The sequence below is a fragment of the Corythoichthys intestinalis genome, chromosome 6 (assembly GCF_030265065.1).
Source record: "Corythoichthys intestinalis isolate RoL2023-P3 chromosome 6, ASM3026506v1, whole genome shotgun sequence".
NCBI classification, from domain to species: domain Eukaryota; kingdom Metazoa; phylum Chordata; class Actinopteri; order Syngnathiformes; family Syngnathidae; genus Corythoichthys; species Corythoichthys intestinalis.
In genome coordinates, this window is record NC_080400.1 from 56,035,176 (window position 1) to 56,060,626 (window position 25,451).

The window sequence follows — 25,451 nt, forward strand, 5'->3', positions numbered from 1 at the left end:
TGGATAGTTATTTTGAGATTTCAGGGAAGCCTACTTTTTTTTTCTTTGTAGGGATACTTAAAGGGTTAATTCCGACTTGCGCAGAAATTCGCGTGACGTCGCCAGTGCAGGAATGGAATTTGTTCGTACCCTGGGGACTACCTGTTGTAGTCTTTTTTTTAATATAATTTATTTTTAGCTTTATTAAAAGTCACTCCCGTTGCAGTATTTCTGTACTCGCTGGTGTAAATTTTTTTTATTTTTTAAAACTGTGTTGATACATTGTGCCTTCGCACAGGTGTTATGTATTCGTATTAATACCAAGTTGCCAATTGTTGTCTAAAATTATTCATAATATTAAAAAAAAAAAAAAAAAGATGTCTGTGCTCTCTGACGTCATAAAGTAGACCCAGCGTTAGCAGCTCTGCGCAAGCAATACAGTCGCCATATTGAACCTGTCATCTCACTATTCAAGATCCCTGAGTATTGTGCTGCTTTTCTTGCAACAATCGGCGGACACTCGAGACCAAGGCCAACGGGATTACTTTCCTCAAATATAATCATTATTTTAATTATTATTAGTTATACTTTAAGATTATTACCAGCGAAACCATTGTTCCGACACATCAGCATACCCGCAGGAGGTGCGTAGCACAGACATCATATAAAGGCTAGACGCCCCGGTGGATGCTTCTTGGCGAGAAATACGGACGCCATCTTGGCCCGGTCGTCCTACTAATGTGGCGTTGGTTTTTCAGGTCTCAAGGATGCCAGAGCATTGTGCAGCATATTCCTGTAGCAACAGGCGGACGGCGGAGAGCAGGAGTCATGGGGTTACTTTTCACAGGTAAGATTAAACTTTTTTTTAATTCGTATTTTATGAATTCAATACTATTGTATCTACAGGTATGCCGACCTGCAAAATAGCTGGAGGCTTCAAACTAGTTAGTATGGAAGCCTATTCCCGCCACTTAAAAAAACAAACGCTTTCATACTTTTTTTTTTTTTAAGTGGCGGGAATGGGCTTCCATAAATTAGGCTTGTTGAGCAACCTACAATTTTAACTGAGAAACAAAGATACAACAAAACCTTAGAATTAGGCTCGAGCGTTTACGTCACAGCAGCACGGGATCATGCGAGATTTGCGACAACGCAGCCATTTCGGAAGCACGTCTGCATCACGGGACATTTAAACTTAACGGCAAATACAATTCAACTACGAGTGCCAAAGATGGAAAAAAGTAAGGAAAACTTGCCAGTTCGATACAGAGACAAACTTGTTACCACGGCGAAGGACAGATATGTGAGCAATTTTAAGGATGTGAAAATGTTGACCCTTACGAGCAAGCCGAACACAAATGGAAAAAAGATGTCGACAAGCTTCCACCACTACGCGAAATGGACATCATGCTGTATTTAGTTTTTGGTGTAAGTTACTACACTCATCAGCAATTCCGAAACTACAAATCGCTCCAAAGCTACGAACAGTTTTGCTGCGGATGGGTGCAGGATCTGCACATTATGATCATAGCAAACGGCAACACCATCTTTCTAGCAAAGGTAGGCAATGTGTGTTTACATTAGTCTGTGACCACGAATGTACACATTTTTTGTTGCAGAAAATGTAGCCTGTGTACAAATTCTTTGCCACTCTCTCACGTCAAAACATTACAGCTTTTTCATTTAGCAACGACAGGAATTATGTCTTATGAAGACAATGCACATGTATGCATGCTAGTTGTTTAGCTGTAGCTATAGCTAACAACAGCCGACTTAGGGCATAAAGTTAACGAAATTTGCGTAAACAAACTAAATTAACTTACCGGAGTGGAAGTGCATAGAGCAAACTCTGTGTGTAACTGGAGAATCAAACGTTATGCCCTTCCTTCTGATCGAGGCCACCCATGCCATTCTTCGACGTTTGGTAAGTTCAGATATGACCTTTCCCTCGCCTTTTCTCCATGTAGGGATCCGGAAGAAACTCAGTGGTGTTCCGTCGAGCTGTACATTCTCCTTTCTATTCGATCGGTTGTTGCAATTCTTTACCGCACAATAATTTCCAACCATTTTTAAAGAGCGACCTGTGTTGAAATGCCTCACTGTTTATGTTTCCCGCATCCAAAATGGCGATAGCGGCGGAAACCTCGCGAGTGCCACGTCATACGCTCGAGCCTAATGGACACAAGAATGCTTCGATAAAGGATGCAGATATTGCCGATATAACACTGACCAGCTATTTTTAGACAAGTGACTTGGGATGTAATATTCTCATGTCTCATTCCCATCCCACTGTAAATACAGTCAAAATAACATCCGACTGGAGAGTAATTGGCAAAACAGTGTTGTTTTTTTTTTTTTTAATTATTACATCAACTTTGGTTGGTTTTCAATAGATTTGCAAAGGTTGGAATAACTTCTGTTTAGGAGCGGATCAGAGAAGCATGATATTATCGTTGAATGTGTGTGTACGTGTGTCTGTTGGATGTGTGGATCAGATGATTAAAGTCACCAGTTTCCAGTAATTATTGAGACAAAGAAACAATTATTTTATAAATCATTATTTATCTTTGATAAAATAATAATAATTAATTGTGGTACTTCACTGTAAAAGTGACTATCATAATTATGTAATATATTATTATTGTTAGATATATCTTTGATTAACGTTCACTTCATTTTGGGGGGGGGGGGGGGGGTGAAAAGAAAAAAATCATTCAACACCTAAATTGCACACGAGGATACATCTTAGCACTGTACTAGATTCTATTCTAAATATCCAAGCAAAAAATGGCCTCTTTTGCGCTATGACTTCGATTCGCTTGTCAAGCAGCGGTGCAGAGTGAGGCAGACTACCGGGCCAAGATGGCGGCCGCATCTCTCGCCGGCTCCAATAGGCGTCTTTATATGATGTCTATGGTGCAGTATGGTCTCTAAGTTTTGCAAGCTATGAACTTCAAGTTTCTTTCGTTGTAAATTGTAACTAAAATAACAGGACTTGTATTGTACGGGTTGTTTTCGCTTAAATGCGCTGAAAAGTTATTTCCGTCTGTCGAACTAATTATATCGAGTAGCGCGTTGACCGCTACAAGATGGCGGCACTATTTCTCGTCAGGACTAGTGGACGTTCCGGCGTCTATCCTTTACGATGTCTGCTTGTCTGTGTCAGTGCCACAGTCAGTCACTAGTAGTATACAGTATCTCTAAAAGCTACAATGCCCGTGTATTGTGCAGCTTTCGGCTGTAACAATAAACGCAACGTCAGAACCAAGTCCCAGCAGATTACTTTTCACGGGTAAGAATGAAAAACCATTATGGTTCATTTATCTATTATCGTAACCAGAGCTGCTGCAAACACTCTGAACGTAGCATTGCTAACTGGTACTTCCATCTGTCACGAGGTGGGGTTTTTTCCCCACATTTTTAAGGTTTATCTGTGACACTTCATTAAAGAGGCAATGGTTGTGAAGTTTTAATGAGAGAGGTGGGTGTAGTCCTTGGACAGGTTGGACCGTATAGGTGTTTGAGGAACAGACACTGGGCAGAGGAGCAGGTGTGGATACCTGGAAAGAGGTGTGGATGGAGAGTACAGCCATGAGGAAATGAACAATTTTTAAATGCTAGAATATTCATGTGTGATTCCCAGGTCAATATCAAAAATACCTTGTGTTGGTTGTGGATATGTGTGATGTGTAGCTTTGTGTTAGTCGTTTACTGAATAGAGGTGTACTGTTCTGGCAAAACAGCCTCATTAGGTGTTTGGTGAAAGTTTAGTCTCTCCATGACAATTTCAATGTGCTACGAGTAGTGCTGCAACGATTAATTGTTAACTCAAGTGATTCAATCTGGAAAAAAGCGTTGATCAAATTTTGCTGCTTCGAGGATTCGTTTAATGAGACTAGAGTGACTTTGTATAAGTGTTGCATTCAGTTTTGTTGATTTGGGTGGATGTACTGCCCTCTAGTGGCAGCAATGAATATGCCATAACTCATCGAAGATGCTTGAATCCAGCTGCTTCTTGTTCAGACCAACATAAGTTATGTTGTTGTTTGAGCTAAAATGTTTGTTTACTAAGGGTGTAATGGTACATGTACTTGTATTGAACCGTTTCGGTACGTGGTGCTCGGTTCGGCGTACCGAATGAGTTTCTGACGTAATGTAACCCTTACTTTTCGAGGCTGTGAGTTGATCGGGTTACAGTTTCTTTGTGTAGATTATATCTACTCTGTCTTCTCTACTATAATGAGGACCAACACGGTACGACAGTATTACCCAGAAACGTCAACGGCGCGACAACGTGGCCGCCGCGAGAACGCAGTGAAACGCGGGCGTTAAAGTCAATCAGTTAATGCACACCAGTCGCAGTGCGGCCGCGTGTTACACGCGTCCCAGAAGTGGCTCAACACGACGCACGCGAAAAGAACGGCAGAGTTTATTATTTGACGTGAGACGCGACCCTCCTGCGTCAACACTACTACTGTGGTAGCTAGGATCAGGCAGACCGGAAGTCACTTGTGTAAAAATACGGTGGATCCGGTCGATTTTCAAACTAATATGTAATCGTAACCTACTTTTTGAGTCCATCAGATCTCTTGAGTGGTAGATCGGGGCACAGTTGTCTTTGTTGATTTACTGCTGTCTTCTCTGCTATAATAATAACCAACACGGCCCCGTGTTCAATACAAAACTCTCCTACCACAACAAAACAAGTAGGAACTAATATTCACATAGGAACAAAAGTTATACAACATAAAATATAGGATATAAAATTAATACTCCATCACATTTGTAAAATATAAACACATACTAAAATAAATAATAGCCCATTTAAATAAAATAAATTGAAATGAGCTAAAACACCTGTAATTAAACAATAATAATAATACACAGATCCTGCTTACACAATTAAATTTATTAATTTCTGTGTGGTGCTTGAACTTGAGAAAATCCACCAATAAAGCTTTTGAAAACTGTTCATAAAAAAAAAAAAATGATTCATTGAGGCATTTCATTTGTAAAATACCTGTTAAAATCTTTGTCATTGGGATTGCTTTTCTCTTTAGCACAGGACTTTTTTTCGTCTTTCTTTCAGACAAAAAAAGCTGACCAATATGCGGGGTCTGAAAGGCAAATTGTTGTTGGATTATTTTTAAATACCCGCTACTTTTTGAGCAGAATTCTAGCTTTGCATAGTCTAATGTTCCTATTGTTAAAAACACAAAGGTGTGTAATAAACAAGTAGCACATTTATATTTTGAATTTTGTTTTTTTACTGTACCGAAAATGAACCGAACCGTGACCTCAAAACCGAGGTACGTACCGAACTGAGATTTTTGTGTACCGTTACACCCCTATTGTTTACGCAATCATTATTTAGTTTAGAAGTATATTTTGGCAGATTTTTATGGGAATATGCGTTTGAGCGATTTGTTAAGAGCATTGTTTAAACAAAACAAAACAAAAAAAAAAACCCTTATGTAGCATTTAAGCTAATGGGCCTTTGATACTCAAGTTAGCGATTCTTTTGTTATACTCAGATATTTTATTTATTTATTATCATTTTATATCGTTTGAGGCTCAACGCAGGTATTTTATTTTTAAATGTATTTATGGACAATTTTCCTGACGAAACATGGGCGGCGCCATCTTGGAAAATTTCTGCTCCGAACTTCAGGATTAGAAAGAACAACATGAATTGTGGTTGAAGTAAGCTGTGTGTTGACAAACTTTAAACTGCAAAATCAAAGCAGAGAAACCCAAATAATCTCGAAAAATAGATTCAGCATGACTTATATGACACTCCGAGACTTTCTGTGCTGTGCGTGATCTCTTGAAAGCGCCTATATATAGACCCTACCCACGTGACGTCACAACTCCGCTCTCCTGAATGGGACCGCCCAATTGTCCGTCAAAACATAGTGTTAACCTGTTACGGCTACGTACATTCCTCCTATTTACGGCGTGTTTTTCTGCTCCTTAACATTAATAATCAAAATGGTGAAGGCGTGTGTGGCTGTTGGTTGCACTAACAGAGAAGATGGAAGGAGAGACTTGAAGTTTTACCGTATTCCGAGGGATCCAAAGAGGAGAGCGAAATGGACGGCTGCAATTCGACGTGAAAACTGGACACCAAAAAATCACCACAGACTATGTAGTAGTCATTTTATATCCGGTAAGATGCATTTGATATATATTTAGAGGGTTTTGGCCTGACAACCACAATTAAGATCATTGCTAGGCTAATCGCCGACAACATACGATGTAGTACGACATAGTTTCAAATTCAAGATGTTTGTGACTTCCCTTTCTTCCACCATCGTTATTTTTTGAATAATATTTAGCTGGTACCAAGTGAAAGAAACTGGCCTCGTCTACGGGGCTGACAAATAACCACAATTCAGATCATTGCTAGGCTAATCGCCGACAACATACACGTATGTATGTAGTGAGAGTGCTATCGCTAAACCATATAAACATTAAAAGCCTTGACTCCATTGACAAACGACATGAAATACATTAGACTTGACAGTGGATGTTAGCAATAACAAAAGATTTTGAATTGAAAATTTCGTAACTCACCTTTCCAAGCACAAGATAGATTCCTGCCGAATTTTCGTGGACGAGGACCTGTTTCACCCAACCAGCAACGAAGTATTTATAAGCCTCCAAGCTCTTGAAGTTTTTCAAATTTTCGTGAGAATAGGCTGATTTTGTGTGGACAAGATAATTGTAAATATCAGCGTAGCAGATGTCAGGCAGACAGGGCGAAGACAGTGGGTCGAAAAACATCGATTTGGGCATCAAATATGGATCTGGCGACTGTATAGAACGAAGCTTTTCCACATAACGACTTTTATGCAACACATCCAGTGAGTTTACGGCATCAGAAAGCACCGGGTCTTCCATGAAATGCATTTTAAATTCCTCGATCAATTGAAACCAATGCTAATACAGAGACAAAATGACGGACAAGTGGGCGGAACCATACACCGAGCACGTGGTTTTGTGACGTCAATGGGTAGGGTCTATATGGTTGGAAGTGGAATGTTTTCATCAACGACCAGCTAGTAGCTACAATGCGCCAGTGTGGATGTACCTTGCCATACGCTTTAAATCAAAACTAGTTGCAGACAAGAAATTAAGGGTATGATTTAAACCTTAGGCTAGTCCTAAAAGACTGTTTGATTGCTCTTATCACTTCGTTGATCATTCGTAGACAAAATTATAACAACCTGTCAGCCTGTGTTGACGTGAGGTGTAGATTGATACGCGGGCCACTTGAGTGACCAAAATGAGGTGATATTACAAATTAATTACATTTACGGAATGCAGATGGGCTGACATGAATTTTGTTGTTACAAGGAAATACTACAAGGTATGTACATAAAAACAAAATACTATATCATTCTTTTTTTAATTGCAGATATTGATCGTAATAAATCATTTGGACAACATAATTTCATTTCTTGTTGTATTTAAAACGATTGGTGCATGTGCTAAACAGGTCAAGAAATTAAAATTTATAAAATTATTACAAAAATAGCATACAAGAATGTGATATCAGAAAGCAGAGCTCTGGAGCGGCTTGAGAGCCTTGCCAAACTTTCACACGACATTACGCAGACCGTTGGCGCCCTACAGACGGGCTTTCTTCCGCTGTCCTTGGTAATTCCAGTTCCAATAGCGTATATTAAAGGGTATGACAACACCTGGGGAAATGCTAATATTCCATCATTTATCCATAAACGCATGCCTTTTGGATTCATATCATACCACTTCGTGTAATTACACACATCGCAACACCAAGAAAATGATAGAAATTTGGATCGATTGTCAAGCTAAAAGGACCCGCCTCCGAGATCCTGGAAATCTAGCATATTGTGTGCGTGACGTCACGACAAGGGAACAACCGGCTCAGTGCTTAGTACTGAATGGCGGCGATGATGGCCGACAATTTTGTTTCTAGTTGCAGCGACGAATCCGACGTAGCAAACATTCTTCTAATGGTGACGAGGAGAGTTATGAACCTTTCTTTGGTGTTTTGGGTTATCAATTTGAGCCCAAACGAAAGCCATTGCAGCCTAATGAAAGGATCATTGAGGGGAGCAATCACACTGATGAAACACCGGTCGGCAGCAGATCGTGTGGGAAACACCGAATGGTTTGTTTTGCATTTCTTTTTGTGAAGCTGATACACCGTGACCGCAAAATAATTTAATGTATAGAATAATTATCATTTATTGTGCTATCATAGGTTTTCGCTCTGCCAACAGACACAAATATGAATGGGATGAGAGGATTTGTTCTATATATTTTACGAGCGATAATTCATACATGTGTCCAGTCCTATATCCAATGCGTGATATGTTTTTATTATAAAAGAGTACTCACTCTGGCCATTTCGAGCTTGGCTGCTCCGCTCCTTTGGTTAGCCTGGGGTGCTCTCATCAGAACCAGTCATCGTCCGCTTTCTTGATATCTTGGGACATTTAGGTGACTGCGCGTGTATGGTGGGCACCGCATCTGCTTTCATCAGCAATTTCTTAGCAAAACCTGATTTCATTTGTCCATAGTTCGAATAGCTTTCAGGTGTAAAATGCGCACCACACAAAACCGTGCCGGAGGCCGGGTCTGCAAAATTAGCCCTCTTAGCACGGACGAACTTTACTCATTGTCTGCGTAGTCCAGCTCTTTTTCTCGCGTTTGGGAACTCATGGGTACTACATTGCGACAAATGGCAATTTGTAGACCACATAGCATGACAGGTTTGAACCATTTTAGGGATTTTTTGATAAAACATGAACGCAACTCTCTCGTCGATAAACAACGATAGCACATGCCTCGACCTTTCGTTCTCTTGTTATGACGTCTCCACCCCATTCGGCTGTTTCCGGAATACTTTCGGAAATGTTCGTAATTTTCCATCTATTTTCTTTAATTGCTCATGAATGTGATTTATTTTTTCGTTCACTTTATTAATATTTGTTATCTTGCCACATAACGGTTCTATTGATATCTCACAGCCTCTTAGTGTTTTAATACCCTTTAAAGTTGCTGCAGTTAAAAAGCTTGTAGTTGGATCTTGGGATGGAGCTGACGTCCGCTGAGAGGCGACCCACCGTCTGTCCCAGCCTCTCGGCCGCCCCCGGGTAGAACACACGTAATCTGAATATATGTCCATCAATGTACAGTAAGTGTTGTTGTGAGGCACATTAACTTGTCTTCCCTGGCCTAACAGCGTTTTCCACCTGTAAAAAAAAAAAAAGAACAAAAATCTTGCAACACTTGCATTTATGCGTTAACATAATTGTGCAGTCTACACGCACTTATTAGCAAAAGGCCAACAGCCACAGCAGTGCAGTAGTTGTAGTAAATAATATTAAAAATCATCATCATAATAACAATATCAAAGGAAACAAGTCGTTTCATGTGCAAGAGTTAAGCTTTAGTATTTTCTGAGCACCGGACACATGAAAATGCAGGGATAGGAAGAACATACCTTCCATAACACAGTGGCAACATGGCTACAAAAACACCCAGTCTTTGTGATGGCACGAGCTTGGCTCCACATCTGCCTTCATGAACATGTTGTCCCCCCCTGTCGTGATGATGGCAGATGGATGTGTTACTTCCAAATTGTCTTTTTTAAGGGATTTTGATGAGTAAATGTTACTCCAGCTCCACTGTTGTTTTGGATGGAGAAATTCTAAACCTGAAGTTGCTAGCAGACATAAGGGAGTAAGGCAGAAGTACCTCGGAAACTTGTTTGTTGCTCTTTTGAGATGAAAGTGCATTTCTGCAAAGTTTGAAGAAACACTCAGGAATTTTATTTTGTGTTCACATTTAATGCTCTTTTGAAAGTGTAATCTTAGCGAGCCATAAACGTGTCTTTTAGATACAGTATCCTAAAATTTATTATGCAACGTTGCAATGTTCTTAATCCGATTACTTTATTATTTGAACAAACTAATTGGTAGATTAATTAATTACCTAAATAATTGAACGCTGCTGCTCTAGCTACTAGCATTTTGAAACTGGTGTTGGGAACTTTAGAAGTGTTTTCACTCAACAAGCAGGCCATTGTTAGGATGAAGAATCAAACTGATCAGATGGCAAAATATTTGCAACAGTTATGAAAAACAAAATGAAAAGATGATTACAGTGTGAATTTAGCAATATTTATAGACCTAACGATAAGATCTGCTGGTTAACCTTAATGACCTAATGAGGTAGAAAAAAGTTGATTTTCTCTTTTCACTGGTTCTTTAATTCTCTTAATGAACAGGAGAGGACGACACACAAATGAGGAACAAAAACAAAGCAATAATTACCCTAAGATATATTTATTAAGAAAAGAACATTTAAAAGCTGGCTGGCCAGGACTGAGAGTGCCCCAGGTGCCTTCGAGAAGGCGAATAGGCAGGCCCCCATGTTAAACCATGAAGTGGGTCAATGAAAGTGGAATTTTACTAGCCGCTATGTTATGTTCTCTGCTTTGTCCTTGCTTCAGAGAAGGCGTTGAGAGCTGGACTCTTATCCAAATAAAGTCAGAAAGAAGACAAACAATATACGGTAGAAATTAATATATCAAGTAAAATTGCATAATGATACAAATATATGTGACTAAATACCTGTACACTAACATTCAGGAGACTTGTCATGTTACCACATAAATAACTGTTGCTGTGAATGAATATTAAAATATTAATGAACAAGTTTAATTATTATGTTCATACTCTTCATATATGTCTTTCGTTTTAAACATTTATGTCTGCATACCTTTAAACTGTTTTTAAGGTTTCCAAAAGAGAAACAGATAAGGAAGCAATGGGAAGTTGCCCTGAGGAGACAAAACTTTGTCGCCAGTGACCACTCGGTGGTCTGCAGTGCTCATTTCAAACCGGAGGACTTTGACAGGACTGGCCAAACTGTACGACTTAGAATTGGAGCAACTCCGTCCGTTTTCAGTCTCCCTTGTGAGCTCCCAAAAGTAGGCTTATTTAAAATTGACACTACAACACAATTTAAATGTAGATAATCCAAATGATGAATAAAACATAAATCAAGTGTTTTCTTCGTTTTCAATTAAATCTTTTTGACATTTTAGCCAGAATCAAAAAGAAGCAAGCAGTTGCAAGAGCCAATCGACCTGTCACTTCCTGTCCATCCACTGAACACCGATGTTGCAAGTAATGAGGTTGTAAATATCAAGGTTGTAACCGCTGATGATTTTTCTTGCATTGTTATTGCTGTTATTGTTATTAATCCCTGATTTTTTGGTCTTATTCAGAATGGTGATCACAGGATTAATCATGAGACAAATAATGATCACACATACCACACAACTGTGAGTACTTTTGATTTAACCCTTTATTGCCAAACGAATCACATTTGATATATCTAAAATTTCATGATTTTGAGAATAATTCAGAATTTTGACATTTCTTTTAAAAAAAATGATGGCTGCAAGTCAACACATGCATCTGTAGGTTCCATGAGAAAAAAAAAAAACAGGATTTAGCAAGGGGATATAGATATTAGAGCGCTTATTACACAAATTCATTTTGACTTTTCTTTTTACAAATTCGGAAAAAAAAGGTTTAATTAGGACCTTATTTTTCAAATTTTGGGATTCTCTGATAATTGCTTTATGTTGCAGGTATTTAAGGGTTAAAGACCTTTTAAAGTCAATTTAAAAACGTATACTTGTACATACAGTATTTGCTAAACAAGTGAATACAGTCTTTGTATCATCAAACGACCAGGGGACGCCAGCACTAAAAGCAGCGATCAGAGGCATTAGTGAAAATGGCAACCCATCTTTGATTATACTTATGTGACTTTTTTGTTTTCTCTTAACTGGGACTTAGATCACAGTTTTCTTGTTTTTGTCTTAGGATCACTCTTACACATTGCCTTCTGCTGCTATTCTGAGACGGCGACTAGATGAAGCCCTCGACAGGATCGATAGTTTAGAGCGGGAGAGCAGGAACGCGAAGGTCAGGGAAAGCAGGTCCAAGGAAACCGTGCGCTGTCTTATCGACGAGCTGAGGGAGAAAAAACTCATCAATGAAGAATTAAAAGACCGACTTGATCTTTACTCAGGTAAATGGAAGTAAGAATGAAGTGCATATCTACTGTATCTTCAGCAGGGTAGTCCAAAAATAATGCGTTATAAATTATTGCTAACAAAAATCCTGCATATACTATTTAGGAAGAGTTGTCCGATAATGACTTTTATACCGATAGCCTGATATTGTCCAAGTAAAAAAATCTGACACCGATACAGATTTATGCTGTCGTGGACTTACATATAATTGCATTGTGATGCCCCACTGGATGCTTTACTAATGATAAATGTAACAATTTAAAGGTTTTCCGAATAAACATTCTATGAAAAAAAAGAGAACAACTATAAATGAAGTTATGGAAAAAGTGTCTATATTTCACCACTATGTTTACTGTTGAAATAAAAATTGTGCAAATATTTTTGGATCAAGTGCAAGTGCACAATGCCAATAAGGCACTTATGCTGTCCTCAATGTGTATCTGGGTACACAAATCAACAGATAGCGAAAAAAATCACGCTTTAAAGAGCATACGACACCAGAAAAAAAGTCTTAAATGGCATTATTATGTGAATTAGAATCATATTTTGAGACGATTCGACTATATACAACAATTTAGCAAAGCGCAGATGACAAGAAATTAGTCTTTTAATCTGCCGGTTAGCCACGCCTACAATTATAGGGCTTTAGCGTCCCCAGCAGGTGGATGACGTCAGCGGTAGACTAGGCTCATCGGTTTTACTATTCAGCCCATTGAGGGGGAATTGTTCAGAACGAGGAAAACGAGACGAAGAGAGCTGCAAAATGTCATTGTTTCAGTCTCTCTACTCCCAATATTTTTTACAGGATATTCTTTTTATCCAAGTATTTTTCCCCAATAGCTATATAAATGGCTTGAGAAGGACCAGTCAGCCCGTCGAGGGGGAACTATTCACAATGAGGAAAACGCGACGAAGAGAGCGGCAAAATGTCATTGTTTCTGTCTCTTTACTTCAATATTTTTACAGGATATTCTTTTTACCCAAGTACTCTCCCCAATTGCTAAATAAATGGCATGGTCATGACAAATAACTTGTGCTAAATGGAATATAAAATAATAAAAATCCATTTATTCAAGACGACATGGCAAAATTACTCCATAATGGTCAAAACAGTCGACTTTACCTTTACTGTCACACCTCCCGAACGATATTTTATGACACCTAAATCGGACATATGTCATTTCCCTTCCCCGGCTTCGGAGAATGTAAACAGACCAGAAGGAGTGACAGCTAGCCGACATGCTAACCCGAACCGAGGGATGTTTCAAAGTCTTCGAAGTGGAAAATCACACATAACTAGCCTGGATTATTTGACATGACGACCCGGTTGTCGAGTTTCTTTGTGGATCGGCAAACCGCCCGGCAGAGAGCAATTTACAGTTCGTTCCCTGGAGGAGGGTGGCTGGAATTGTTGTGCAGCTACCGTGCTAACAGCTTACTGCTAATGAGCGTGAGGATAGCTTTTTACATGCCTATCAATGATCAAACGTAAGTAGTCCTTTATTTAAAGGAATTTTATAGTGTTTACTTTGTAATCACTGTATTCGTATTTGACATAATACAAAACAAGATGTTTACTCACTTCCTTGTAAGTCCAATGGTCCCACAGTAAATATCCACGGTGAATGGGAACCTTTTGAAACTCCAAAAAGGCGCATACGCCTCTCCCGCATACAGAATGATTTTTCTGCAGCCGTTTGGCTGGCGTGATGCAAAAAATAAAAGTATTAATCCGCAAAATCAGCTGAATCCTTCGTCCTCATACACAACAGTACACTGTAGCGTGAAGAGGACGTCTTCTACCGTACACGTCACAGCGCCCTCCTCCTCAATGCGAGACCGAAGCCGGAAGTCACTCATTTTCCTGGCGCGGGATTCAAAAAACTAAATAAATATAGCGATCGCTTCCACACACATCCAAGCGGTCCATATCATTCAGGAGCATAAAATACCGCGTGTATTATGAAATAAACATGCTTTTTCGTGTCACAAGCACTTTAAAGTCTGGAGTAGTTTAATTGGCTTTACTGAGGTCATCTTTTTCTTGACTAGAGGACTGCACTTGAACTGCAAAAACAACATGGGTCACAAGAAGGTTAGTGCGGGTGGTAGGAAAAACGTGACATTTAGCATTTAAATTAAGATGGAAATGATAGAAAAATATGAGAGTGCTGTGCGCGTTAGTGACTAGCCACGTTATCTGCCTCGTTACCAAGCTTACATTATAGTATTTGTTTAACCATTGCTAGACACACTAAACCAGCTTGAGTGAACTCTCGTAGCTGGTGGGAAACGTTCATGACAGCCTTTAATTACCTTAAATTTATTTTAAAGTGATTGATGATGATTACATAAATGTGAAATCATGTTGGAGGTGTCGCCTGTGTTCGGCTGTCCTTCCTTCTTTAAGCCGCAGCCGTCTGTTTCTTTTCGGTTGGTGAAGTACTCCCATACTAGCGACTTGGTCTATTTTTGAGTGGGGAAAAAGCTCAGGTGTAGTGTCACTGACAGACACAGGACAGAGCAATAACTGGAAGGGGATGGATGATCACTGCCATACCAAGCCACAGATTTCTCGCTACATTTTTGGGACCTCAAAAATAGCTAATACCGTACACGGTATGACGGAAAATTTTTGTGGTTTTGAAACCGTGATGTTTTCATACCACAGTACTGGTAACCGGCACATGCCTATTCCAGCTCTAACGCACTTCTCTCACTCTCTCTCCAGTCACACGATGCGTTCACCAACAGCATACAAAACACAACCGCCACATTAGAACCCGATTCGTTACATTATTATTATTATTCCGATTTGTATTTATAATTTGCTTGTTTTACAATGTGTAATTGCTATTTGTAATTGTACCAGCAGTACTTATTAAGGATTTAGCATAGGTTTTTGGGCTGTGGAACAAATTAATCGAATTATTATGCATTCTAATGGGAAAATCCCGCTCGACATACAAACATTTCAACTTACAAACCAGCCCATGGAACGAATTCAATTTGTATGAAGAGGCACCACTGTATACACATCTCCACCCTACGCAACACTCATGAATATAGAACAAAGGAAGACTATAACTCACTAGCGATACTTGTATAAGGCACAAACAACGTGGTGAGATGGCAAGAACTGCTACAGTACACTGGCCACAGACGTTAGTCCGTCCATTTAGCTCTCTATATTTGCAATGAGCTTGCGTCAACATGATTACGCCAGCGGAAAGTGCAGAAGCTTTCAAAAACTAATCACACCTACGCGCCAGCAGGGGGTGACAAAACACCAAAACACAGGCAGCCAATAAGTGGACATGACAGCACTGCCATATGCATATTGGCTAAAAACCGATATCGATATTGTCCGATATCATTTTATAATGCTTTTTTTTTGGGGTGTTTAATTCCAAAGATTTACATATCTCTGCAATCTGCATTTGTTTTAGCTATTGCATAGTTCCTGACATGATATCATTCTCTCTATACCTTTGATGTATTGATTTTAATGTTCAGATTAATTAATTAATTTTGAATTGTATCTTTATTTATTTGACTGTGACTTCAGAGCCCCTTTAATGTTTACATATTTTTTGCTAGACTTCTTCAGTATTATTTGTAAGGGTTATTAACTATTTCCTACTCGTTGAATTTTAGGGCTCAACTTGGACGTCCTCGCAAAAAAGAGCCATGAGTACTCAAAGGACCAGCGAGAGTTTGCACTTACGCTCCACCTCCATGGTCCAAAAGTCTACCACTACCTCCGGGAGACTTTGCAGCTTCCCCTCCCACACTCAAAGACTTTGCAAAAGTAGGCATTCTTCACTTTTTTAAGAGAACAAGCGAATTAGAAATGATATCGAGTTATTTCTCCTGACGCCTCTTGCTCTTTTATTTTGTGCTACACTAGAGTCATTCAGTTTAACCTCTTTCTACATAGTGACTTTATTTTTGCCAGAGATGCCGACAGTCTCATGCTGCGTTCGAGGAAGGTGGGAAGTTGGACTTACCCCACTAGGATGGTACCAGTTGCGACCTCATAGCGTTCCAAGTGAATGTAAACAGCAAAGATGGCTGAACATGACAAGTTGTTTTTTATTTTGGCCACAGAAAACAACAGCATATCCTCACGTAAAGTCAGTAAAAATCATATTGTGTAACATGAAGTTGTGTTGAATAACTTAATTAATTCAACAATAAATAACAAATAAATATATTAGTATAATTTGCTTTATTTTTATGACTAATGTCTTTTATACAAATCATCGGATATCCTCACGCAAAGTCAGTAAAAATCAAATAGTGTTAAGGTAGTTGTGTTGATTAACTAAATTTAATAATAAATACATACGGATAAATATATTTTTAATGGTCGTGGAATTTACCATTGACGGTCTGCTTTTTAATGGGCAGCGCCATTTTGTCGAGTGACATCAGATTGAAGCAACTCGTGAAGTGGGCGACCTCCCAGTTCGAGTGGCATTCCATTGATATTTTTCCTGGTTGGAGGTTGGACTTCCCTTTACCTTCCTCGAATGCAGCATCAGTTTCACCAAAGACATCACAACAAAAACCACATGATTTTATTATAAAACAATGTTTTTTCTGCACTAGAGGGCACGCATGCTTTTGACGGGTGATTTTTCAGGGTGTTTTTGTGGTCTGAAATTGATGATTTTTGCGTCATGTTTTTGGCCTCATATGGTCATGTAATAGGTAATAGTACAGTGTCATAATAATATTTCATGTGCTGAGGAAAAAAATATACGATAATTTTATGGTATAATGACATTGTAAGCATTTACTCTGTAACTCACAATGTTACTCATGACTTGACTATTATAGTTTCAACAATTTTTTTTTTTATTTACTTGCGTAAATTTTTGGATGACTACTTTTATTGAGTAATATTATCTAGACGTAATGCATAGACTTCACTATCAGTTGACAGGACACGGGGCTCGAGGCCGATCCGTAGGGGGCATATTTTCAAAAACTTAAAATTCAAATATTTTCATAATCAAAGCCGCTAGCGACCTAAAACCAAAACAGACACCTCCCCTTAGGCGTATATGAGTCTGCATGAGCAGCGACATCCAAAAATTCAAAGCCGTTCCCTAATAAAATCCTGATTTTTCATACACGTATAACAAAACTTGAAATTGCGATAAAATTCTCAAATTTTACGCTAGATGCATAAAAATCACCAAATGCAGAGATAATCACCTATATTTTCAGGATCAATAGCAATATTTGACATACAAGTTTTTGCTCAAAATAGCTTTTTTTTTTTTTTTTTTTTTTTTTTTTTTTTTTTTAATTTAATTTAGTGCAAGTTTTGAACAGCTAATAAATAGCTCAATTTTCACATCAGAAACTTAATACTTGAGGAAAGCATGCAGAATCATTTTAATGTTACTTGGAAAAAAAGCAAAATTTGCATTTTTCTTAATACAATCACAAGTTATTTAGGTTGAATTCCGCTATTTGGGTAGAAATACAATATCCAACATGGCGGCCGTCACAAAACAAAGCGCTTTTTAAGTCGAAAATTCTTGCAAGTAAATGTTTAAATCGTGGAATTTCTATAGATATGAACTTAAAACAGTCTAGATTCTTGGTTAAAAGCAGAAAAACGGGCAGTTTTCATTCATTTTACGTAAATATTTCAAGCCAAAGTTACAGTACTGTTTAATTCAACATGGCGACCGTCACGGAACAAAGAGCTTTTTAAGTTGAAAATTCTTTCAAATAAATGCTTAAATCGTGGAATTTTTGTAGATATGAACGTAAAACAGTCCAGACTCTTGGTTAAAAGCAAAGAAAAAAATTGGCAGTTATCATTCATTTTACTTAAATATTTCAAGCTAAAGTTAGGCAATTTTTTCCCCATTCATTTTATTGTATTTACAATGTTTCAAAGTGCATGCCTGGTGCAAAAATATCATAATTACCTTGAATCCTTGACCAAATAAGAGAGACACTCCTGTCTGCTTATATGCAGTAAAACCGTCCTATTTCCACCTAAATCCGGCGTTAGGACGCAGTGTGTGTTTATTTTATCACAGTCAGTAGTGAAAGCCACCTCAACGCTTCCCTATGGGAAGGCATGGTGCAAAGTAGGCCTGCAGCTATCGATTTTTTTAGTAGTCGATTAATCGATGAACTACTTTGTTTGAATAATTAAGTAATCGGATGAGGAACATAAAAAAATAAAATACCTGTCCTGAGCCTCAAACGGGATAAAAAAATGAATAAATGAGGATATATGTGCAACAAAAGAACAATTGGCTAACTTACATAGCAAAAGTCTGCTAGTTTAAATGCTATAAAATGCCAAAGTTTTTTACAATGCTCTTGACAAATAGTTTAAACACATATTCCCACAAAAAACAGCTAAATATACCTATAAACTAAATTACGAATACATTAAAAAAAAACTAGCTCAAACAAAAACTTAGCTTATGTTGGTCTTAATAGGGAGCAGCTGGATTCAGCCATGTGAAATTAGGCGGACTAGAGGGCAGTGTATCCACCCAAATCAATAAAACTAAATGCAAACACTTTCAAAACAAACCATTTCAACGCCTCTTTAATTGAACGAATACTCGAGGCAGCAAAATTTAATACGAATTTTTTTTTTCTAATCGTATAATCGAGTACATCGATTAATCGTTGCTGCACTAGTGCAAAGTTTGTGGGAGTTGTCTTGTCAACTGATGGTGGAGTCTATGCGTAACGCTACCCTTAATTGAGTAAAAGTTTTGGCTACTCTACCCTCCTCCGCCCTTTAGTCCTCACATTTTGGCCATTTTCCACATAGATTATCTTGCAAAACCAATCAAAGAAAATCAAGATTAAAAATTTAAAAAAGTATATATATATAAGGCGGAAAACACAGACAAGACTGAAAAATCAGTTTCTGCTCTTGGCCCCCTCTTTAAAATAAACTGCTGTATTTGAAGCCAAAAGAACTGTTGTGTTTGATAGAACACAACACAACTATCATATGCTGCCATAGCAGATTCATGGCGCAATAAGCCCCCGAACTATTTTTAATTTGTTTGTTTTACCCTGGGAGCCCCCGTTTACAGACATCGCGCAACCGCTTTTGTTTCAACCCAGCTATAAAAAGAAAGTAAGGAAGTAATTATATTTTATTCAAAATGTCTGTCATTTTTAGCTTAGAATCATTAATTGATGTCTAATATTTATTTAAAAAAAAAAAAAAAAAAAAACTTAACAAAAAACTTCACTCGCATATTTTAAACTTTTAAACAAATTAGGTCACAATGAAAAAATTAGCGTCTGTAAAAAAGTCACGGATATCTACCTCATAACTATCGCTTAATTGTATTTTTTTGTCACTGTCGCATTTCCCCCAATGTTTTAGATGATAAATCCATCCAAACTAAGACAAATTGACAAAAAAAAAAAACGTTTAAAAGGGTAAATATCTGAAAATGAAAATCTCGACCAGTCCTTGATGTCTGCGATTTCTGCATCGCGACCCTTGTTATATTACCATGTTTCACCCATAAAATCGCCAAAAAATCCGGCTGTGGCCATTCACAGCTGTGTCTTGACACTCAGTGATACATGCTACATGGAGATTTTGGATCGAAAAGAGGTAAGTACGCGATAATATCTCATTAAAATCGTAGTGTATTTAATTCTGCTCTCGCGTTCTCTCACCTTCAGTTCGTGTTTTACTGTTTAAAAATTTTTTTTTATTTTTTAAAAATGCCCTCCTGTTCAAAAATTTTTTTCCCCCAGAAAATTGAGATTTTAAGCTTTCCAATGATGTCTCTCACACGTGCTTATCGGGCAATTTTGAAATTTGGCCAAATTGGTTGTCTCATAGCGGAACTTCAAGTTACCTGAGTGTTTTCCGCCATATATATATATTGATGAGGTTTTTTCATTTTTAAAGAATGTACTCGTTTGATTCCACATTGAAGTCTTTGCAGTATGATGAGAGCAAGACTTCATTGCACAAGAAATAGCATTGATCATTAGACACTATTAGACCAGCTGTGGCAGTTATTCAATAATTGCATTATATCTGCACTGAACAGTTTAGCCCTGAGGTGCTCTTCAGCTCATGCAGGGCATATGGTATGGATTACAAAATTTAAAATATTGAAGAAAATGAGGTCATGTAAGATCATCTTTTTTTCCCTTTTTGATTTGTTCATTTTTTGTTGTTTATTTTAAAGGTGGATGCAACAACAACCTCATGACAACGCCATTCCAGAGGATTTGCCACCATGTGAATCGATAGTTATCGGTGGTGTTGAACCAAGTGGGCCATGCAGCGTTGTAGCACAGGACAATACTATGTTTCTGTCAGCCTGTGAAATGTCACCATCTGTCATAGTTGAAGAACCAGATGAGTTTCTGTACCTGCATTCGTGAGCAACCTTGGCTGCTTTTCCATCCATTTTGATGGAATTTTTGCCTGGTCTACATTGTTGGGTTGGTTGTTTGTTTCACAAGTCTGCTGACAGTTACTGTATCGGCATCTTGTGACCAGCCATATTACAGATTTCTATTTAGGAAGAATAGTAGTCTCATGATGCCTTCTCAAGCCAAAGGCAATGTCAAAGTCGTCGGAGAAGCCGGGTGGTTATTTGTGTGACCTTACCTGTGGATTCCACCACATGTAGAGCCGCTCCGCTGCAGAAGGACAGGCGGATCAAAACGCAAGCATAAAGCGGCCGCAGGATTTGATCTGCTGAGGCAAGCGGAGAAGAAGCACTTGCGATATCAATGATATTTCTGATGAAACATATTCAGGATACGAAACGTGTAGAAGAGCCTAAAGGACTTTGCTGTTACTCAGGCTCCCCCTTAGGAAATAGGCACACAGATTTGATTTCTGCTGGGAAAGTTTATCAAGGACATAAAGTTTATGGTATTTACATCCACTCGTATTTTGTTGTCATTAGTTTTGTCAAACTCTGAAGATGAGACTGTACTACATTTCCAAACTGCCATTAGTTCAAAGCTCAAGTGGGGTAACACATTAAAATGATGTGTAAAACAGTGCTATTTAATAAATTTTAGTGCCGTATAAGTAATTTGCAATTGTGAAATTGTCACAATTAGGGCTGCAGCTATCGAATATTTTAGTAATCGAGTAATCGACTGAAAATTCTATCGATTAATCGAGTGATCGGATAATTTTTTTTTCTTTAGGTAAAGAGCAATTATAGATATACATGAGAAAAAAAGACATTTATTCCAATATTGAACCATTTTCAGTCAATCAATGTCTTTATTTTCGATGTACATTGTTGAAAACCGCTAACAATTGCATCTCAGATGTGACTAGAAAAAAATATTCGCTGCTTTTTCGATGTACATTGTTGAAAACCGCTAACAATTGCATCTCAGATGTGACTAGAAAAAAAAATTCATTGCTTTCACTCAAAAAACTAGATCTTATAAAAAAACAACAACAACATATTTCTTACCTAAAAATGTAAATAAGCTTGATAACACACATCACTTGAAAGCTACGTGTTTTTCCCACGTGTTTCAATTGAATTTCCATTTGTGTCAAGCTATTTTAAGTTAAGTTTTAAGTTAGTCTAAACTGTAAGTATTGATAGGATTTTGAGTTTTTGCAGTGTTCAAAATAAATGTATGATACCTGCTGTATTGGAGCATATTAGGGACCAGTGCTACTTGGTGTTTTATTCAGCAATGACTACTGAGCTAAAACTGACAGTTAGCTTTATTATGTTTTAATTTTACACCATCACTCTACAGCGCTGTGTTTTTACAGATTAAATAAAGCCTGTATGTAAGACACGTTAGCCACGCATCGACAGTGGTCACAATCAATAGAAACCTAACCCTCCGAAGGGCTAACGTTACGTGAGCAAGTGACAGTAACGTTATATTTATTAGCGCTGAGAAGTGTACTGCTTAAAGATGGCGGCTGTTTACTAACACTGCCCGGACGCGCCCAAGTCCGTCATTTTGCATCTAGTCCTAAATGCATGCGATATCTATGAGACGCATCGGACACTACCTGCTACCACACAAGCATCATGCGGGCGTAGTTTGTAGCGGCTGTCGGCTGCAGTAAGTTTAAAAAAAGAAAAAAAATTTACTGCTTCTTCCTCTACGCACGTAACGTCAGCGCGTTGTCCCGCATTAAAAGTAGTCCGGGCAAAACGTGATGCTTAGAGCTGGCAAAATTAGACGATTCCTCGAGGTGAATAAAATTACTCGGATCAGTTTTTGAACTCGAGTTACTCGACTTGCTCGAGTATTTGTTTTAGCTCTAGTCACAATTGTTTTTACTGTTATTGTGCTATATTGTATATTATGCTTGTATTCAAATGTACAATATACAATTTTCACACCTCCATATCTGTCAAGTTGTACGGTTTCGGCGTAATTTGTACAATTGAGCACTGATTTTTAAATGTGTATGCGTACGTTCAAACTGTATGTTTTTCGTACATTACGTTTTTTTTCTCCGTTCGGATTTTGTCACAGTTTCGGCAACGAGACAATGTGCGTTACTATACGTTACTACGTTGGTTGAATGACGCGAGAAAAGTCAGACACGGAGAGAGAAGAGTGAGTGTTGTGACGCTGTAGGAAATGTGATGCTAGGCTAGGTGACTCCACTATTTCCATACTGTAGCCGACAGCCTACAATCTACGCCTAGATATCACATGCATATGGAAATACATGCGAAATGACAGACTCGGTGGTGTTAGTAAACAGTAGTAAACGTTTTAAAGCAGTAGACTTCTCAGAAAGGCTCTGTTGTAGTGAACCTTCCGAGCGAACCTAAGTGACTTTTTATCTAAAATACTCCTAAATCGGCAAAATCACATGTCGAAAGTAGACAGAAGGGAACTAATGCAAAAACGGGAGCAATTTGAACAACTCTCAAGGCCCAAGTACACCGCATGCGTGATCGTTGCGTTTCCGGTCCGACTCCGGTAAAAAAATAGCGCCGGAGTCGATCCGTTCCCATTATATCCTATTGTTCAACGTATACCGGCCGCGTCAGTGCTCCGGCTTGACTGCGAACCACCTCCGGCGTGCCGCATGCCCGCCGGATGGTATAGGCTATTTTCTATTTTTGCCGGACACGCATCCGGCAAAATGGGCGGAGCTGGGCCTGGACGTAACAACCCAGGTGCCTAATCACGCTTTAAACACGAGCGAAGATGGATGATGAGCGCTTCATCATGGAGGTGGAAACCCACAAAATCATTTATGATGCAGCAGATCCTTTCTATAAGGACAATTTTAAAAAGGAAGCTGCAAGGTGTCCTATTATGTGTGTTTTTCTTTCCTGATCTCATCATGATGCAGTCATGTCTGTCTCTTAATTCCAGATTAACTAAAATATCAATATGCAAAGAAAATATGTGCTCTCTCTCTGCTTCTCTGATGAGTATAGACTCCGTGTGTTTTTCGTTGTTTTAAATGGCACATTATCGCGCGCGATCACGCGAGAGCTCACCAGGGGGACGAGGTTGGCGGACCGCAGCCGTGCAGCAGCCGGTATGATTTGCCTGTTTTTGACGGACTGCGTGACACGCAGGCAACACTGAACCGGACCGGAACCGCAACGATCACGCATGCAGTGTACTTGGGCCTTAACAGTTGATTCACAACATTAAATGACTTCCAAACATAGCAAAGGTTAATATGTTTTTTTTTTTTTTTTTCTAAATGAAAAAAAAATCTTGAAAGGTAACACCAGTTACTTTGCCAAGTAACTAATTACTCTTACATTCAGGTAACTGAGTTACTAACTAAATTACTTCTTATGAGACGTAATTTGTAACTTTAATTAATTACTTTTTTAAAGTAAGATTAACAACACTGGTCATAAAGATGAAGTCTGCAGAATGAAAAGGGACAAAAGCGGAGATTTTATTCTGCCAATTTGTGGCCGAGCACAATTTGCCTGCAACTATTGCTGATCACTTCTCAGAATTAGCTAAAGAAATGGTGTTATACTTACAGTGCCTTGCAAAAGTATTCGGCCCCCTTGAATCTTGCAACCTTTCGCCACATTTCAGGCTTCAAACGTAAAGATATGAAATTTAATTTTTTTGGCAAGAATCAACAACAAGTGGGACACAATCGTGAAGTGGAACAACATTTATTGGATAATTTAAACTTTTTTAACAAATAAAAAACTGAAAAGTGGGGCGTGCAATATTATTTGGCCCCTTTACTTTCAGTGCAGCAAACTCACTCCAGAAGTTCAGTGAGGATCTCTGAATGATCCAATGTTGTCCTAAATGACCGATGATGATAAATAGAATCCACCTGTGTGTAATCAAGTCTCCATATAAATGCACCTGCTCTGTGATAGTCTCAGGGTTCTGTTTAAAGTGCAGAGAGCATTATGAAAACCAAGGAACACACCAGGCAGGTCCGAGATACTGTTGTGGAGAAGTTTAAAGCTGGATTTGGATACAAAAAGATTTCCCAAGCTTTAAACATCTCAAGGAGCGCTGTGCAAGCCATCATATTGGAATGGAAGGAGCATCAGACCACTGCAAATCTACCAAGACCCGGCCGTCCTTCCAAACTTTCTTCTCAAACAAGGAGAAAACTGATCAGAGATGCAGCCAAGAGGCCCATGATCACTCTGGATGAACTGCAGAGATCTACAGCTGAGGTGGGAGAGTCTGTCCATAGGACAACAATCAGTCGTACACTGCACAAATCTGGCCTTTATGGAAGAGTGGCAAAAAGAAAGCCATTTCTCAAAGATATCCATAAAAAGTCTCGTTTAAAGTTTGCCACAAGCCACCTGGGAGACACACCAAACATGTGGAAGAAGGTGCTCTGGTCAGATGAAACCAAAATTGAACTTTTTGGCCACAATGCAAAACGATATGTTTGGCGTCAAAGCAACACAGCTCATCACCCTGAACACACCATCCCCACTGTCAAACATGGTGGTGGCAGCATCATGGTTTGGGGCTGCTTTTCTTCAGCAGAGACAGGGAAGATGGTTAAAATTGACGGGAAGATGGATGCAGCCAAATACAGGAACATTCTGGAAGAAAACCTGTTGGTATCTGCACAAGACCTGAGACTGGGACGGAGATTTATCTTCCAACAGGACAATGATCCAAAACAAAAAGCCAAATCTACAACAGAATGGTTCAAAAATAAACGTATCCAGGTGTTAGAATGGCCAAGTCAAAGTCCAGACCTGAATCCAATCGAGAATCTGTGGAAAGAGCTGAAGACTGCTGTTCACAAACACTCTCCATCCAACCTCACTGAGCTCGAGCTGTTTTGCAAGGAAGAATGGGCAAGAATGTCAGTCTCTCGATGTGCAAAACTGATAGAAACATACCC

At 38.7% G+C, this 25,451-nt stretch overlaps 1 protein-coding gene across 6 annotated transcripts; it reads left to right on the top strand.

Moving 5' to 3' along the window:
* The first annotated feature begins 402 nt into the window (after positions 1-402).
* On the top strand, positions 403-21,473 carry LOC130918013 (THAP domain-containing protein 6-like). Of its 6 annotated transcripts, none has more exons than XM_057839851.1 (8): positions 403-623; positions 738-826; positions 10,774-10,966; positions 11,084-11,188; positions 11,267-11,323; positions 11,874-12,081; positions 15,743-15,896; positions 20,305-21,473. In XM_057839851.1, the coding sequence occupies exons 2-8, from the start codon at positions 747-749 to the stop codon at positions 20,501-20,503; spliced, it is 996 nt and encodes a 331-aa protein (XP_057695834.1). In that variant the 5' UTR covers positions 403-623; positions 738-746; the 3' UTR covers positions 20,504-21,473. The 6 variants fall into 6 exon arrangements, with proteins under 6 accessions (XP_057695834.1, XP_057695838.1, XP_057695837.1 ...); XM_057839854.1 differs by lacking the exons at positions 403-623; positions 738-826 and adding exons at positions 2,887-3,271; positions 9,028-9,166; XM_057839855.1 differs by lacking the exons at positions 403-623; positions 738-826; positions 20,305-21,473 and adding exons at positions 2,886-3,271; positions 16,044-17,262.
* Positions 21,474-25,451: the final 3,978 nt, after the last annotated feature.

Excerpts from the sequence above, each read along its gene's own strand:
- LOC130918013 (XM_057839851.1), top strand. The coding sequence starts at position 747 with ATGCCAGAGCATTGTGCAGCATATTCCTGTAGCAACAGGCGGACGGCG. Across the intron at positions 11,324-11,873 it reads ATCACACATACCACACAACT|GATCACTCTTACACATTGCC; the intron begins GTGAGTACTTTT and ends TTTTTGTCTTAG. Across the intron at positions 12,082-15,742 it reads CCGACTTGATCTTTACTCAG|GGCTCAACTTGGACGTCCTC; the intron begins GTAAATGGAAGT and ends GTTGAATTTTAG.